The sequence below is a fragment of the Galleria mellonella genome, unplaced genomic scaffold (genome assembly GCF_026898425.1).
Source record: "Galleria mellonella isolate WM207_F2 unplaced genomic scaffold, CSIRO_AGI_GalMel_v1 utg874, whole genome shotgun sequence".
Classification (NCBI taxonomy): domain Eukaryota; kingdom Metazoa; phylum Arthropoda; class Insecta; order Lepidoptera; family Pyralidae; genus Galleria; species Galleria mellonella.
In genome coordinates, this window is record NW_026442167.1 from 609819 (window position 1) to 625594 (window position 15776).

General features: G+C 33.8%; 1 protein-coding gene across 2 annotated transcripts; it reads right to left on the bottom strand.

The window, feature by feature from the left end:
• Window positions 1–4083: 4083 nt before the first annotated feature.
• On the bottom strand, window positions 4084–15603 carry LOC113519069 (phosphopantothenate--cysteine ligase). 2 transcript variants are annotated; one of them, XM_052902161.1, is made up of 7 exons: window positions 15431–15603; window positions 13463–13610; window positions 11701–11929; window positions 10804–11018; window positions 9519–9704; window positions 9061–9163; window positions 4084–8614 (listed from the first exon to the last, which is right to left on the bottom strand). In XM_052902161.1, the coding sequence occupies exons 2-7, from the start codon at window positions 13592–13594 to the stop codon at window positions 8457–8459; spliced, it is 1023 nt and encodes a 340-aa protein (XP_052758121.1). In that variant the 5' UTR covers window positions 13595–13610; window positions 15431–15603; the 3' UTR covers window positions 4084–8456. The 2 variants fall into 2 exon arrangements, with proteins under 2 accessions (XP_052758121.1, XP_052758122.1); XM_052902162.1 differs by lacking the exon at window positions 15431–15603 and adding an exon at window positions 15069–15303.
• Between the last annotated feature and the right edge of the window lie 173 nt (window positions 15604–15776).

Consider the following 15776-nt stretch of genomic DNA (forward strand, 5'->3'; position numbering starts at 1 on the left):
GAACAATGCAAGAGATAACTTAGAAATATTATTCAAAGAATTATTTGGAATGATGTCTACAACCACCTTTTATCATTGCACCGCTCACCATTTACAGATAATCTTGACAGGCTTGAACCTAAATGGTCACGTAAAATGCAATGTTTTGACATTGCATTTTACGTGACCATTTAATTCCAAATCCTTTGGGATTTTACTCAAAACGCTCAGGTTGTGTGATGAGCTTCCTGCCGATGTTAACCCTAGAGACTCCTGTATGGGATACTTCAAAATGGGTTATTTAGTAATAAATGAAACAAACACGTTACATTAAAATATGACAAACTATTTAATTCACGTCTAGTAAAATATCAACCTACGGCTACAGCGTCAGTAGTAGGTTACAAATATCACAACGATAGATACCCATGTTTGTAACAAACATATGTTGTAAATGTGAATAGGTCAGAGCCAGAACCATAGCAGTTTTATTCAGATTGAAAAATTCCTCCTCTTGTACCATACTCTTTCGTGAATTGACTGGAATTCCACTCAGGATAGCCGATGAATACTGCTGGCTGACTTTCACAATTGAATCGCGATTAAAAAAGTCAAATAGACGTTATTATTAGGTCCATTTAACGTCTGATATACCTGAAGAAGGTAAAAGCCCTTGAAATAAAAAAAAAAACTTATTGAATTGGATATCGATTTAATCTGAATTCGATTGTGTCAAGTCAGCATGCTGATTCGAGTTGTCAAGGTTAGAGAATTGATCGAAAAAAAGATTCATGTATGGATATATGTTTGTCCGTTTCAATTATATTAAGTATCAACTGTTTTTGGTTCTGAGCCTCTTACATACATAGTGAATAGTCTATCAGGTCACACTGAATAATAACTGCAATACATTTCAATCGTAAGATTTTTTTATTTAACAATTTAAACAGAAAACATTAAACGATTGATAAAAATTTTAACAAACTGTGAATAAAATAAATATTAGAAAAATTGAAAAGAAAAAAAAATAGCCGGAGTAGTTTGCATATAGATTAGATACTCGTAGCGTCAACTTAAATGACTTATTCGACGAGTTCACGCACTCACTAATACGCGTGTTGTGCGCATATTTTGAATTCGTGCACGCATTGGATTAACAATAGCACGTATTCACTAACAGGCGTGTTCGCATATTTTGAGTTCGTGCACGCTTTGTATTAACAATAGCACGCGTTCACTAACAGGCGTGTTCGCATATTTTGAGTTCGTGCACGCTTTATATTAACAATAGCACACGTTCACTAACAGGCGTGTTCGCATATTTTGAGTTCATGCACGCTTTGGATTAAGAATAGCACGCGTTCATTAACAGGCGTGTTCGCATATTTTGAGTGCATGCACGCTTTGGATTAACAATAGAATGCGTTCACTAACAGGCGTGTTCGCATATTTTGAGTGCGTGTATGCATTGGATTAGCGATAACATGCTTGCATTTTTATTTCATTACATATAGAACAGCGTCTTTTTTGTACAATTCGTAATGATTGTTTGAAGATAAATGCTATGTATTGCAATGTTATTCAACGTGATCTCACACAAACATTTTACAGTACAGTTCATATAATAACTGTACTGTGTTAGAAACAATTTGTACGCTCATCACTTTGGATTATTATCATGATGATATAAAATTGAATTGAGAATCGAAATTTACATTTAAATCCGTAACCAAATAATGAAGTTTACTATACCACCACGAATTCTGTGTAATTAAAAAAAAAATGTGTACAAATAGAGTATAAAAATGTTATTTATTTTACACATGAGATACACAGTAATTGCGAGTAGAAATATGTCAACGTGCTTAATATAACTTCAATAGGAGACATATATGGCTGCGTGGTAAATGGATAAATTCAGACTGTATTTATACAGGCGAAAAACTATATATATATTTTTTTTAAAACGTTTTAAATCTTAAAATCTCTATTGTGTTCAAGTTTTTACATTATAAAATCCATACTTATACACCGTCGCCCGTATTCATAAAAATTAAAACTTTAAAACAAACTCGTATTAAATATTATAATGTTGTCTCTTTCTTTCAAACTGATAATTTAGTGAAAAAGAAAAAGACAATAAAATTAACAAGTTTCAATGGAAGTTTGACGTTTTTATGAATAAGGGGAAGTATCTTTGTCTATTGAAGTTACCAATGGCTCGATATAAACGACAATAATACAACGAACAATGAAACGAGTGTCTGGATATTCTTATAAATGTATTATATCTTGTTCTTTCCTACGAAACCCATATTACCCAAGGCAATACGTACAAACATTTCACAATTAAACCAAGTATATCTACATATATTTTATTACGATGTACTTGATACTGTTTGATACAATATAGTAGATACAAACAACGTACACACACAATAAATACCCTTTAATTCCAACACGTCAATAATATCTAAAACTTAACATTAAAATACGGAAGTATCAAGAACACCAAATAATTTTATATTCAAATAGCTTTAAAATCTATATAGGGGCGCGAGGCATATTGGCCGATGTCAAACTCTCACTATAGGTATTTTATTTGTTAAAATAAAACGTCTTTTTTACAAAATTCGAGATAAATTGAGACAAACATCCTTTTTAAGAAACGTCCAGCTGTTCGTCGATTAATTTTTTTTTAACACCAATCGACTGATATTTAGTTTATTATTATTATTTCAGCCGTTAACTGTCCACTGCTGGACATAAGGCTTCCCCATAAGGAGAGTTTTGCCAGTAGTTGCCATGCTTGGCAGGCGGGTTGACAACCACAGCCAGGCTTTAGAGATGTTTTAAGAGAGACGCCATCCCTTAAAACGTCACCTTACAACACCCACGGGAAAGGAAGGGGTTGCCTATTCTACAACGGGACCACACGTCCAATTATATAAAAACGATGTATATATGTATGTGTATATATATATATGTGTGTGTATGTGTATGTATATATATGTATTTGTATATGTATGTATATATGTGTGTATATAATTTTTATATATTTTTAATTTGCAAAAGATGCTTTTTTAATTATAAAGATATCATACCTAGTAGTCGAGTTTGACATTTAACCAACACATAATTCGTAGCAACGCAACATCTATATGCTCTTATAGAACAATTTCTGTAAAACATTAAAACAATTATAAAAGTTGAATAAATCTAATTTGGCTCAAAAACATTTTCAGTCAAACATGTAGTCGATAAAGGCAACGTTCGTTACATTAGTAAATGTATAAAATATTCAATTAAAACATTGGCCTTTTAAACAAATTGCACAATTATATTTCTTTTCGCATGATATGTAAAAACTTTAGATAAACATCTATATTGGCATAACGGAAAAGAAAAAAAAATTTTTTTTTCATAGAAATAAAAATTCGAAATAAGTAAAAATAAATAACTTTATAGTTTTGATTTATTAGTGATAATATTTAACTTTTAATACTAGAAGTTCTATTACACTGACATTTAACCAACACATAATACTAAACAATATCCCAATCTTATAGAACAATCGAACATTAAAATGTATTAAAATTGTGTAATTTTTTTATTTAGCTAAACTCTAGAAAACTATTTAGCTACCCCCCTTATTTATATTCGGTCTTAGTACAAAAAAAAATATTTAAGACACTGGTAAACATTCTTTATTCTTTATTATACACAAAAGGTTAAAAATTGAAATATGTAAAAAATAAATAATATAGAGACTTATAGTGATAATATTTAACTTATTATAGAGATTTCTTCTAAGCAATGTCCCAATATGAGAAAAGTAAAATGTACAGTTCATTTTTTAGTAGCTACAGTCATACATGTGTACCAATTATTTATATTGTTTAGTTAAAAAAATATTTAAAATAAAATATCTTTATTCTTTATTGTACACAAAAGGTTATTGAAATGTAGGTATATATATATATATATATATATATATATATATATATAAGTAAAACCCATATGAGAAAAGTGATATATATATATATATATATATATATATATATATATATATATATATATATATATATATTATATATAATACATAAATATAATAAGTACGTACATCAGCATTGTGAGAGGTAATAATTCTTCAGACGTGTTTTGAAAATCCCAATGTTTGGGCTATTTCTAATTTCATTGTTTAACAAAACTGTATCTAAGTCCTTAAATAATGTTTAATCAGTGTTGTAATGTTTATTGATAATTTTCGAATATAATTATATATATATATATATAATCTTTATAACAAAACAAAATCTATATAATAATAAAACTTATTATTTTAAACACCTTTATTTTGTATTTTTAAAATAAACTGTTTTGTTTAGACATAAACAGTAAGACTCTTTTGTAGTAAGACGTCTAAAGATGTATCGAGCACTTGTCTATGGCAAGTTTAACTTTTTAGTGGTAACCCTGTCTTATTTTATGAGGGGTTATTTTTGGAAATATCCTATATTATTATGAACTGAACAGTACAATAGAAGTTGTAACTAGCCATGGTCCTTATTAAGATAATTCGAGAATATTAAGACACACATAGGTATACGATAAATAATTTTTACAACAATTACATACAGTAGAATCTCGATTATCCGAAACAAATAAAACCCGGATTATTCCGTATAATCGAAAATCCGGATAATCGATATCAAAATCGAATCAAACAATATATAATTATTATTTTTTTTATTATGTAAAGGGTTTTATATATGTAAAAAATTACGAGCTATAAAGATAATGGTTTACATAATACCTATCTATCCAATAAATAATAGCATTTCTAAATCGATAATTAGAGCTGTGAAGTATAAGTCCGGATAATCGAATATTCGGATAATCGAGATTCTACTGTACAGTCAATATAAATGTAGTCGACTGATTTATTACTAAATTGAGAGATCAGTAAACTGTTTTTACATCCATATTACCTTTATACTCTTTCCTACCAGTCATCCAATAAATACGTCTAAACAGAGCAATACATCCCGAATGTCATATAATCGTTCGGGATACTGCGTTGGACCACTGCTTGTTCTTTACACTGTGATATTACGGTCTTTTATTGAAGCTCCATTACAAACCGATAGCGAGATTCATTTATAATATTCAATTTCATATCTTAAATCTCTTTCAATAGAACTTAATGAAAAATAGGGATGGGTAACATATTGTAATATTTACATATTATAGTTACATTATCTATATACCTTCTTTGCGTACTGGTGGAAATTTCCATCATAACATTGAATGCCCAAAAATTATATAAAAGAACAAGTTCACTTTAAGTTGATCGTGTCTGAACACCTTTTTAATGTGTATTGCAGAAAAAAAAAAAGCTGTAAAATTTAATTTTTTAACCATTTTTCCTTTAATTTTGAACATGAATTATATCACATTAATCATGCAAAGAAGGGGATATATTGGCGCAATAACGGATATATTGAATTGATAATATTGAAATGCAAAACCTGATCGAAATAAATATTGATACTACCGACTGATACAGACGATATCGAAATGGGCGATGACTTTTATTGTCGCCATTAATATAGAGAGAATATATAGATATCAGAGGGAGACTTTGTACAAAAGTCGATTGCTTAGGTACCTCTGTCCCATTCGTGTTTCAACCGTGAAGTAGTTGTGTTTACATGGCTGTGTTTCGGTTTGAAGGGTGGGATATGACGTGAATTTACTGGGTACGGAGGAAGAACATCTGAGTGCTCAGGAATGGCAACGCATGGGGGGTATCATGGGCGAAAGAGTATATTCTGTTATGTCCATGGTACTGCTCATGTGTATAGGCGACGGTTACCACTTTACATCAGGTGGGCCGTCAGCTTGTTTGCCATTCTAAATTGTATAAAAAAAAAATGATTATTCGAATTATTATTGGACATTAACATACTGTATTATGGTCAGGTCAATGATTACTTTATTTACATTCCCATTAAGTTCTTTTGTAAGAGACCGTAAAATATAAATAGATGAAAACAATTGGATATAATTTGGCACACAGACAGACAATATCCTATTTGTTCCTGTGAGTTAATTAACATTTAATACAGACGAAGTTGGGGGCTAAAGTAAATTGTTATATCGCCAATTGTAAATAGTCTTATATCTGGGATATGCTCATATCCCAACCAGGAATGAGGTAGAGGGGAAAGGGATTGTTAGTAATGGAGACTGATAATCCCATTGCTAGCAATATACCCAACCAGGTCGACCTACTCGCGGTTCTCCCAGGAAACTATCATGGTTAATTCCTGATGAATTCATCATGATGGGCTAACTGGCCTGTTTTCATTCTCATCTATCACCTTTCACTGGTGCTCCGCCAGCGTATCCCGTTAGCGCAGGCGGGGTTACCATACCACTTACACCCATCAAAAAAAAAACCAGGAATGATAAATATTTTTTAATTATTGAATTCTTAAGTAACCTCATGTACATGAATAGTATAATATAAATTATACTATTACAAAGAATATTGGCAACGCATGGAGGGTATCATGGGCGTAACAGTATACTCTGTTATGTCCATGGTACTGCTCATGTCTATAGGCGACGGTTACCACTTTCCATCAGGTGGGCCGTCAGCTTGTTTGCCATTCTAAGTTGTATAAAAAGAAAAGTCACATACAATAATATGCCATTACTTTTGTATTTTTTGACAATATCTATTAGTCTGTTTCAATGAAACTTAATGAAAAAGTAAACAAGCTTTTTCAAACAAAAAAAAAAACTCTAAATGAAAAGAGCAAACAAATAGAAACAATTAACTATTAATTTGTTAATACATTTGTAGTTTTTTTATACCACTTAGTCGGCAAACAAGCATACAGCCTGTCTGATGGTAAGCGGTCGCTGTAGCCTATAGACGCCTGCAACACTAGGGGTGTCACGTGTACGTTGCCGACCCTGAAGAAACCTTAACACACCCTATTTGAAGAACCCCATACTGTAGAGCCTAGGGAAAACCTTGGTAGGGAGCTACTATTGGATATTAACAGACTGTTTTATGGTCGAATCAATATCTTTTTTGTTTATTTACATTATCAATAAGTTATATTGTAACAAACTATAGTTTAATTAAATAAATGTGAATTATTGTTTGGTAGAACCGCATACAACAGATTTACACAACACCCAATATATAATACATGGTAGTAATAATATAATAATGGGGCACACGATTGATAGTTACTTATGCATTGTAATATATAGATAGTATATACATGTATTTTAAATAACTACTCGGGCATCCCTTACGTACAGTCGACGTTAATACAGATTGTTTTCAATACAAACATTTAAAAGATCGTCAAAGATTTGTCTTTGTATGATCCTCGAGTCTTTTCTAATATCAATTTATTAGATAATTATCATTTAAATATAGAAAACTGAGTACCACAATGGTTTAAGCGTTCTACTGTCTTGAACGGTATGTCCAAAACAGAGTTACGTTTTAAAGAGAATTATTGATTATAAAAAAAAAAAAACTAATTTTGGATAGCGATATTTTCTATAAGGAAATAAATAAAAATGTATATTATACGAGATGATATTTTGTTAAAATTGTACAGTTTATCAGCTTATGTCAGAGACATTCGGCCTACAAGATATTTAAAATTTACTCCTATACAATATAAAATCGTGTAATATAAAAAAGTTGATGTACAATGATTTTATAGGCCGACTGTACACAACACTAGTGCGCTTAACAAAGTATCGAATAGTTCTGACTTGTACCAAACGATCCTTGCGCAGTTAGGGCCAGTGCAGACCAACGGAATAGCGGCGAAGAGCTGTGATCCTTTCCTTACAAGGCACACTGAACGATGCGCAGTTCTCGTTACGCTGTCGCGACTTTCGTGCGCATCGCTGCTGATTAATATGTTTTATCCATTTCGGACATAAACTTAAGTAGAAGTCGACTTTCATATTGTTAAACGTTTTTAGTAACTTTTATACCTGTATTGCCAAAGGTTATTTTTTTTTTTAATTTAGACACTATTATTCTATAGTTCGACTTCCTTTCTGGCACCAAATAAAATCACCAACTGTGTGTTTATCCATCTCCATATTGAATTTCCTATCTTTTACATGTTGGATAAACAATTCAAGCATTTGCGTCCTGTAAGATTATTTTCAAATTCGGCTTTCGTTCTGGCATCAAATAAAACTATGTACTTATCCGTCGTATATAAGCCATATTGAATTCCCATTTTTTTTCACCGTTGTATTTGCATTTTCGCCATTACTTCGTCGGTGTGCACTGACCTTTATATAGACGTAAACATGAGTGAATATATTGAAAGTCCATAGTGAGCTTACGATAGGAACAGCGTGGCGTCCGTGCGCGCCGCCTACTCGGGCGTGAGGTAGAGGCGGCGGCGGACGCGCGAGGATCAGCGCGGCGAGCGCGGCGGCCAGCCGGCGGCGGCGGCGGCGGCGGCGGCGGCGGCGCCCGCGCCCGCCGGCAGCGCCGCGCCCGCGCCGCCGCCCGCCAGGTGCTCCGCGTGCAGCCGCACGATCTCGCTCACTATCGCCGACTCTATGTCCACGCCTGAACATAAACACAAAGGTTAGGAAGGAGGAAGAGTCTGTCAATAATGACGTCTAGTAACCACATTACTAGCAATATTACTAGTCCCATTGCTAGCAGGGAGGAAAGGGATTGTTAGTAATGGAGACTGAGAATCCCATTGCTAGCAATATACCCAACCAATCCAACCATGGTGATGAATTCATCATGATGGGCTAACTGGCCTGTTTTCATTCTCATCTCACACCCTTCACTGGTTCTCCCGTTGGAAACTATCATATTAAAAAAATATTCCCCCCTGGTATTGCAGGCATTCTTATCCTTCACTGGTTTCATACCGGTTACCATTCCATTATCACACAACATCAGGAGACCCGTATGCTTATTTGCCACCTCAGCAGTATAAAAAAAAAGCCTAATTGTAAAAGATTGATGAAAAGTTCAATGGCTAATGCATATCATATTACCTGCATGTATGTCCTCCCTTGTCAGGACTATCTCCTGACTGGCCTCAGGGGATACCAGGATCACTCGATGATGCCTGCTCTGCAGCATATTTGCAACGACCATCTAGAACAAAACATATAGCCCATAGGATTATAAAGATATTACGATCTCCAGAATGATCAATATGATGATGATGATATTGGGTCCTTCTGAACACTGATGGCGGGAAAAAAGAGCATCTACCATTTCAATATCGCCCATATCAGTCGGATGTTTATATTCATTTTAATTGGGTGCTTAATTTCTATATTTGAATAACCGATATTTAATATATTTTTAATTTGGCCAATAAACAGATACAATAACTATATACTGTAGTCACAATATCTGTATACATATATTGCTATATATTACCCATTTTTAATTAGAACAATGCTTGGCAGTGGAACATTAATGAATCCTTATGATGGTGACATACCTTATGTTTATATTTTTCCAAGGCAGCCCTCGCCTTGGGTATGAGCAAACTTTCATCGGTCTCCAGCTTGAAGGAGACGACGTAGGCAGCCGGCACCCACAGGTTGACGAGCGGCGCCAGCATTTTCGGTACCAGCTGCAGCTGGATCACGGGCGCGCCGCTCTCAGATTGCATTTTGTGGGTCGGCTGAGGGATGACATCATTTTATATATTAGTTTTAATAGGATAAAAAAGGATTGTTAACCCCCATAAGCGTGGTATATGCTGGTGTGGCGTTAGATATATACATATACATAAAAATGTAACCAAACTGTACTGGAATCAATATCAATAGGAGCGCCCAGTAACTACGTGCGAGCACGTCGACGGCACTTATTCGATGTTCCATTACGAAGAACAGAGTTCGCTATGCAGGCTCCCCTATCTCTTGCATTGAAACTACTCAATGATATTTTGAGCCAGTATCCGCAATTGGATGTATTTGCCTTCAACGTGCTGGAGTTTCGTCGAGTGACCACAGAGTATTTGTGTTCAGACGTTTTTTGTTTCAAAGAATTTTTTGTTTAATATTTTTGTGTGATATTCCTTTTTATATGTTATTGTACTCATGCTTTCCTGGGTGAGCGTATTGGAAGACTATAAAGCTCATCTATATAAATATATATATATATATATGCTTAAAAACGTAATAAATAATATATATTATATACATTTATTTTATACAGTTATTAGTTTAATAACTTGTTAGCAAGGTTGGACTTATCTCTAAAAGAGATAGAGAGAATCTCTTCCAGCCAACCCAATGCAGTTAGAGAGAAAATAATTAGTAATTTAGTACAGAAAATGTATAAGGTTGGGTAAAAAGGTATAAGGTAAATAAAATTAAAAAATCAAAATATTTTTTTACTGAAACTCACAGTCTTTCATTGTCAAACCGAAAACTTTTCAGCCTACCCTCGTATATACGTTTAGCAAAATAAACTTTTGGAATGATATGCATTAATTTATTTAGCTATTCGTTTTTTTACCGTGACGCAGCTGTGTTTGCATGGCTGTGTTTCGGTTTGAAGAGCGGGATACGGCGTGAATTTACAGGGTACAGAGGAATAACACCTGAGCCCTAAGAAATGGCAACGCATGGGGGGTGTCATGGGCGAAACAGTATACTCTGTTATGTCCATGGTACTGCTCACGTCTATAGGCGACGGTTACCACTTTCCATCAGGTGGACCGTCAGCTTGTTTGCCATTCTAAGTTGCCAAAAATATGTCAAGACAATAGTCACCACGCGGTCCTTGGGGATGTAGAAGTCGGAGACGGCGGCGGCGAGGTAGAGCAGCGCGCGCGGGCCGAGGCGCGCCAGGCACTCGCAGGCGGCGCGCAGCAGCCAGAAGTACTCGGACACGGACGTGAACGCCACCTGCAGCACCGCGCCCGCCGCCAGCGCCGCCTTGTACCGCACCAGCACCGGCGCCAGCACGTCCACGCTGTCCGGCCGCACTGCACGCGACACGCCACCGTCGCCGTAATGGACAGGCCAGGTGCGATTGTTAGTGAAGCGGACTGTCAGTCACTGGTGTCCCACCAGTGAGGGTTCATTGGTGAGGATGAGAAGTCAAGTCAGTTAGTCCGGGGGGAGTATTGGAGACTAAGAATCCCACTGCTACCAATATACACAACCAGGTCGACCTCCACGCGATTCCCCCTGGAAACTATCATAGTTAATTCCTTGTGAATTCGTCATGATGGGCTAACTGGCCTGTTTTCATTCTCATCGATCGCCCTTCACTGGTGCCCCGCCAGCGTATCCCGTTAGCGCAGGCGGGGTTACCATACCATTTTCACACATGAAAAGAAAAAAATAAAACCCACCATAAATTAAAATTTCATCTCAACCATCTGGACGAATGGTGGTCTTCCACCGTGCGTTTTACAAGGCATTTTTTTTCACGCACAACCACTCTTTGGAATCAACTTCCAGCAGCAGTATTTCCGAACCAATACGACATCATAACCTTCAAGAAATGAGTATATTCCTATTTAAAAGGCCGGCAGCACACCTGCAATGCCGTTAGTGTTGTGGGTGATCATGGGCGGCGGTAGTCATTTACCATCAGGCGAGCCGCATACTCGTTTGGGGGCAAATGTGCTGTAAAAAAAATAATTAAATTGATTAACTCACCAGTGATGGTAGTATTAGGTCCTCGCTCCTGTATCTCCAACATATCAAGCAGTTTCTGTCCACTGAAGTGTCTGGTGAATGGTTCGAGGGATTTCTGGCGATGCATGAAGATCACTGCATAGCCATGTTCCAAGAAGTACTCGGCTGATGCTGAACCACGTGTGCCAGCACTGAAGTTGTCAACGAAACGGACTGTGTTGTGTTCAAGGGGGACTGTAGTACCACCCGACTGTAATAAAAAGAGAAATTTCCCAAGTTAATTTCTAAGCTGATTTCACAGATTTCACAGGGAAGACTTAAAAAAATCATAATATTTATGGGCTCTGTTTCATCTTCTTCTTCTATCTTCCTATCCTTATTCAAATTATTATATGGGATCCGTGTAATATATTTTTTATTCATATTACAAAAAGATTTGGCTTGGTTTTACGACCAGGCCTGCCTGACGTCAACCCTCTTTAGGAATGCCTTTGTTGGTGGTTTCCACCACCTACAGTATGGAGGGAAGGATTGAGAAGAAAAGGAAGGGAAAGTTGGAAATGCGTAAAGGAAATTGGTAAATAAGAAGAATAAGGGACATATGTGGGGATAGGAAAGGGGAGGGACACTGCAGTATGACCCCTGTTTATTAGATTTAAAAATTGATTAAACAAAACACAAGATTAAATAGATTTACTACATTATACATTAAACAGTCTAAAGTGGCTCAAACAATTACCCCACTCAAAAACGTTATAACAAATGACTGAAAAGGAATTATGAATTCTGACTGCAAATTAATGTCACAGTAAAAAAAAAAAAATTAAACATATTCAATACAATTTATTTATTATATATAAAATTCTCGTGTCACGGTGTTTGTTACCAAACTCCTCTGAAACGGTTTTACCGATTTTCTTGAAATTTTGTGTGCATATTGGGTAGGTCCCAACCCCTCAATGATAAGGGTGACCCACCCCTAAAAGATTTTTTTTTATTTTTTTGACAAAATTTTTATTTTTATTGAAATATGATTTAGCATTGAAAAATACATACAACTTCAAATTTTCACGCTTTTACGATCAAACCCTGTTGTTTAATTGCAATTTTTATATGCCGCAATAGACTTGCATAATGGCAATCGAATATAATAGTTGTAGTACGATATATTTTCATGTACATATAGTTCTAGAAATAACGTATATGGTAAAACAACGTTTACCGAGTCAGCTAGTATTATTATAAAAGATATTAATAATTGATATAGTACATTGTAGACCCTGTCAGGCACAGCAATTAGAAGCGAGTCGATCCTTAAATTTTCATAAAGATTTCAAAAATTAAATAATATAGTTTAAATTTCATCAATGTAATTAAATTCTAATTAAAATCCAAATTAATTTAATGGTTTTAACAGAAGTCTAAAAGGCTAGGGGGAGAAGGGATTGTTAGCAATGGAGTTTGACAGCTCCATTGCTAGCAATATGCCTTATTAGGTTGACCTCCATGTGTTTCCCCTTGGAAACGATCGTGAACAATTCTTGTTAAATTCGTCACGATGGGCTAACTAACCTACTTCATCCTCACCTATCATCCTTCACTAGTGCCCGGCCGGTGTATACCGATAGCACGGGTGGGGCTACCATTCATCCATTAAAAAAAAATGGTTTTAACAATTTTTTTGTTTCTATATGTTTTATTTTAATTTTATGTAATTTAATGTAGTTGTTCATATTTTCTTCATGCATACTGTTTAAGTATAATTGTATCAAGACTCACTTACAGTTACAAGCACTATTTTATTTCCATATTTGTCATGACGTTCACAGAACTCTTTGAGTAGTGTGCGGTTGTCTTCAAAGTCAGTAGGCGGGAGATGGACAGCGAAGAACTCCTCCCAGGAACCGCTCGCCATTATGGTAGCGCAGTTCCTGTAGAAAAACCAATAAACTATATTATAACATAAATTTTCATTAAAGGTATAGATAGATAGATAGATAGATACTCATTATTATTTCCTCCAAAAGATTACAATAGTTAACCTATTATAAATATAAACAATTACAAGAAAGCAACATTGGGGGAAATTTGAAATTTCTAATACTTTTCACTGGACAATTAGATTTTAGTTTTCTAAAGTTTGACATGGAGGGAATGTCATATAACATTAAGACTGTATTTCATATCAAACATTTTTAAATAATGTAGTCAATAAAGAATCAAATAAATAAATAAAAAATCAATTTAATGAATATTACTTTTTGTTTTTTTTTTAATTGATAACTTTCTATCATTAATTATTTATAGTTGTATGCAACTTAGACTATGTTAGACAGAACAAATAGTAACATGTGTGTTAATCTAACAGACTATGATTTTTTTGTATTAAATGTCATTTAAAATCAACTAACTAATAATTATGATGAGTGATTAATAGCATAAAGATGGAAATTCTTTAGTGCAGTTTACTAGGCTTATTAATAATACGGATTGGTAGTTAGGTCTTCTCTAATTGTATAATTGTTACTTAGTATACATTGACGCTTATCTGTGAGAGCTGTATACAGCTTTAATTGAGGTGTTCATATGGCCTTAAGCTTGGTAGTGAGCAGTGAGATGTTTGTTCAAACTTAGATTTAAGCATTTTGTAATAGTAGTTTTTCTCTTTTACTTACTAATAACATTGTATATTGTCTGCTTAATTATTGTGAACATATTGTTGGTGTGTCTTTTATAAATAAATAAATAAAAATGTAACTGATAATAAAAACAGAAGGTTGGCAAGAGGAAGTGAATAGAAATTGTAACCATATTAACTGGTAAGTTGTAAAATAAAAATTTGCATTGGAGAAAAATAATAATTAAACAGTATTTCATAAAAAAAAACTGACTTCATTTGTAGCAGGACCAGTAATGTTGTCTCATATATATATATATATATATATATATATATATATATATATATATATATATATATATATATATATATATATATATATATATATATATATATATATATATGTTAGATTAATGAATTAAAGAGTGTGTTTGAAAAAATAAGTATATTAATTTCAAAACATTACTGAATCATTTTTGATAAAATTTCTATGGGGCCAAGCTGTAAGTATAGCCTTATAGATGAAAAAAAAAAACAAATTTCTAAATTATTTTACAACTGATAGAGTTACAAGGTAAAAAAAAAAAATTAAATTGAGAACTTTTTTCTTTTTGAAATTAGTTGAAAAGACACAATAATATGGTCAGTGGTTACACTCATACATTTGTTTAAAAAAGTTATTTTCATAAAACTAATTTGCAAACAAGTTAACTAAAGTTGCAGTAAAATAAAGCATCATGTATGTAATAAAGTAATGCAAATGGTAACTAACCCCACTTAATAATCAAATTGTACTACAATTGTTCACTTGTTGAATGGTTACATTTAAACCTTGTCAGTCACAATTTTAAATATATTTATCATTAATAAAAAAAAAAACATACATTTAATATTAATTACATTAAACATTTAGTATCTCTATTAATAGGAATTAAAGGTATTATCATTAAAAGAAATACATTTCATCACAGTACGCTTAAGCGACCGGCAAGAATAACCTTTGAAACACTGCACGTCTACGGCCCAATGATGCTGGACCAATATTTACTGGCCTATTTTATAGAAAAATCAATGCGGTACAGAACATTAGCAAATAGATATACATGATTGGGCAACAGTCAGTTGGTATATTACCTTAAATATTAGCGAAGCCTGTCCTTGGACGTTGAACGGAAGGTTCAAAGCTCGAAAATCGTATTTATTTTAGTTGTATCACTAGTGAGTAAACTTAGTAGTTCAGTAATGTAGCGAAAGGCAGGATCGTTATCATGATTAGTTTTGATTTGATAACTCAACTCTGACTGACAGCGTACCTCTTAGCAACAAACTGACAGAATGACAGTCTTATCGTTCCGTTTACTGAATTATTATGTGGATGAAAATAATTATTTATTTTTAGTAAATCAAAGTTTTAGCATAATGAATGATTAGTATTTTAAAAATCTCATAATACCCTTTAATTGAAAATTGATTTCAATAA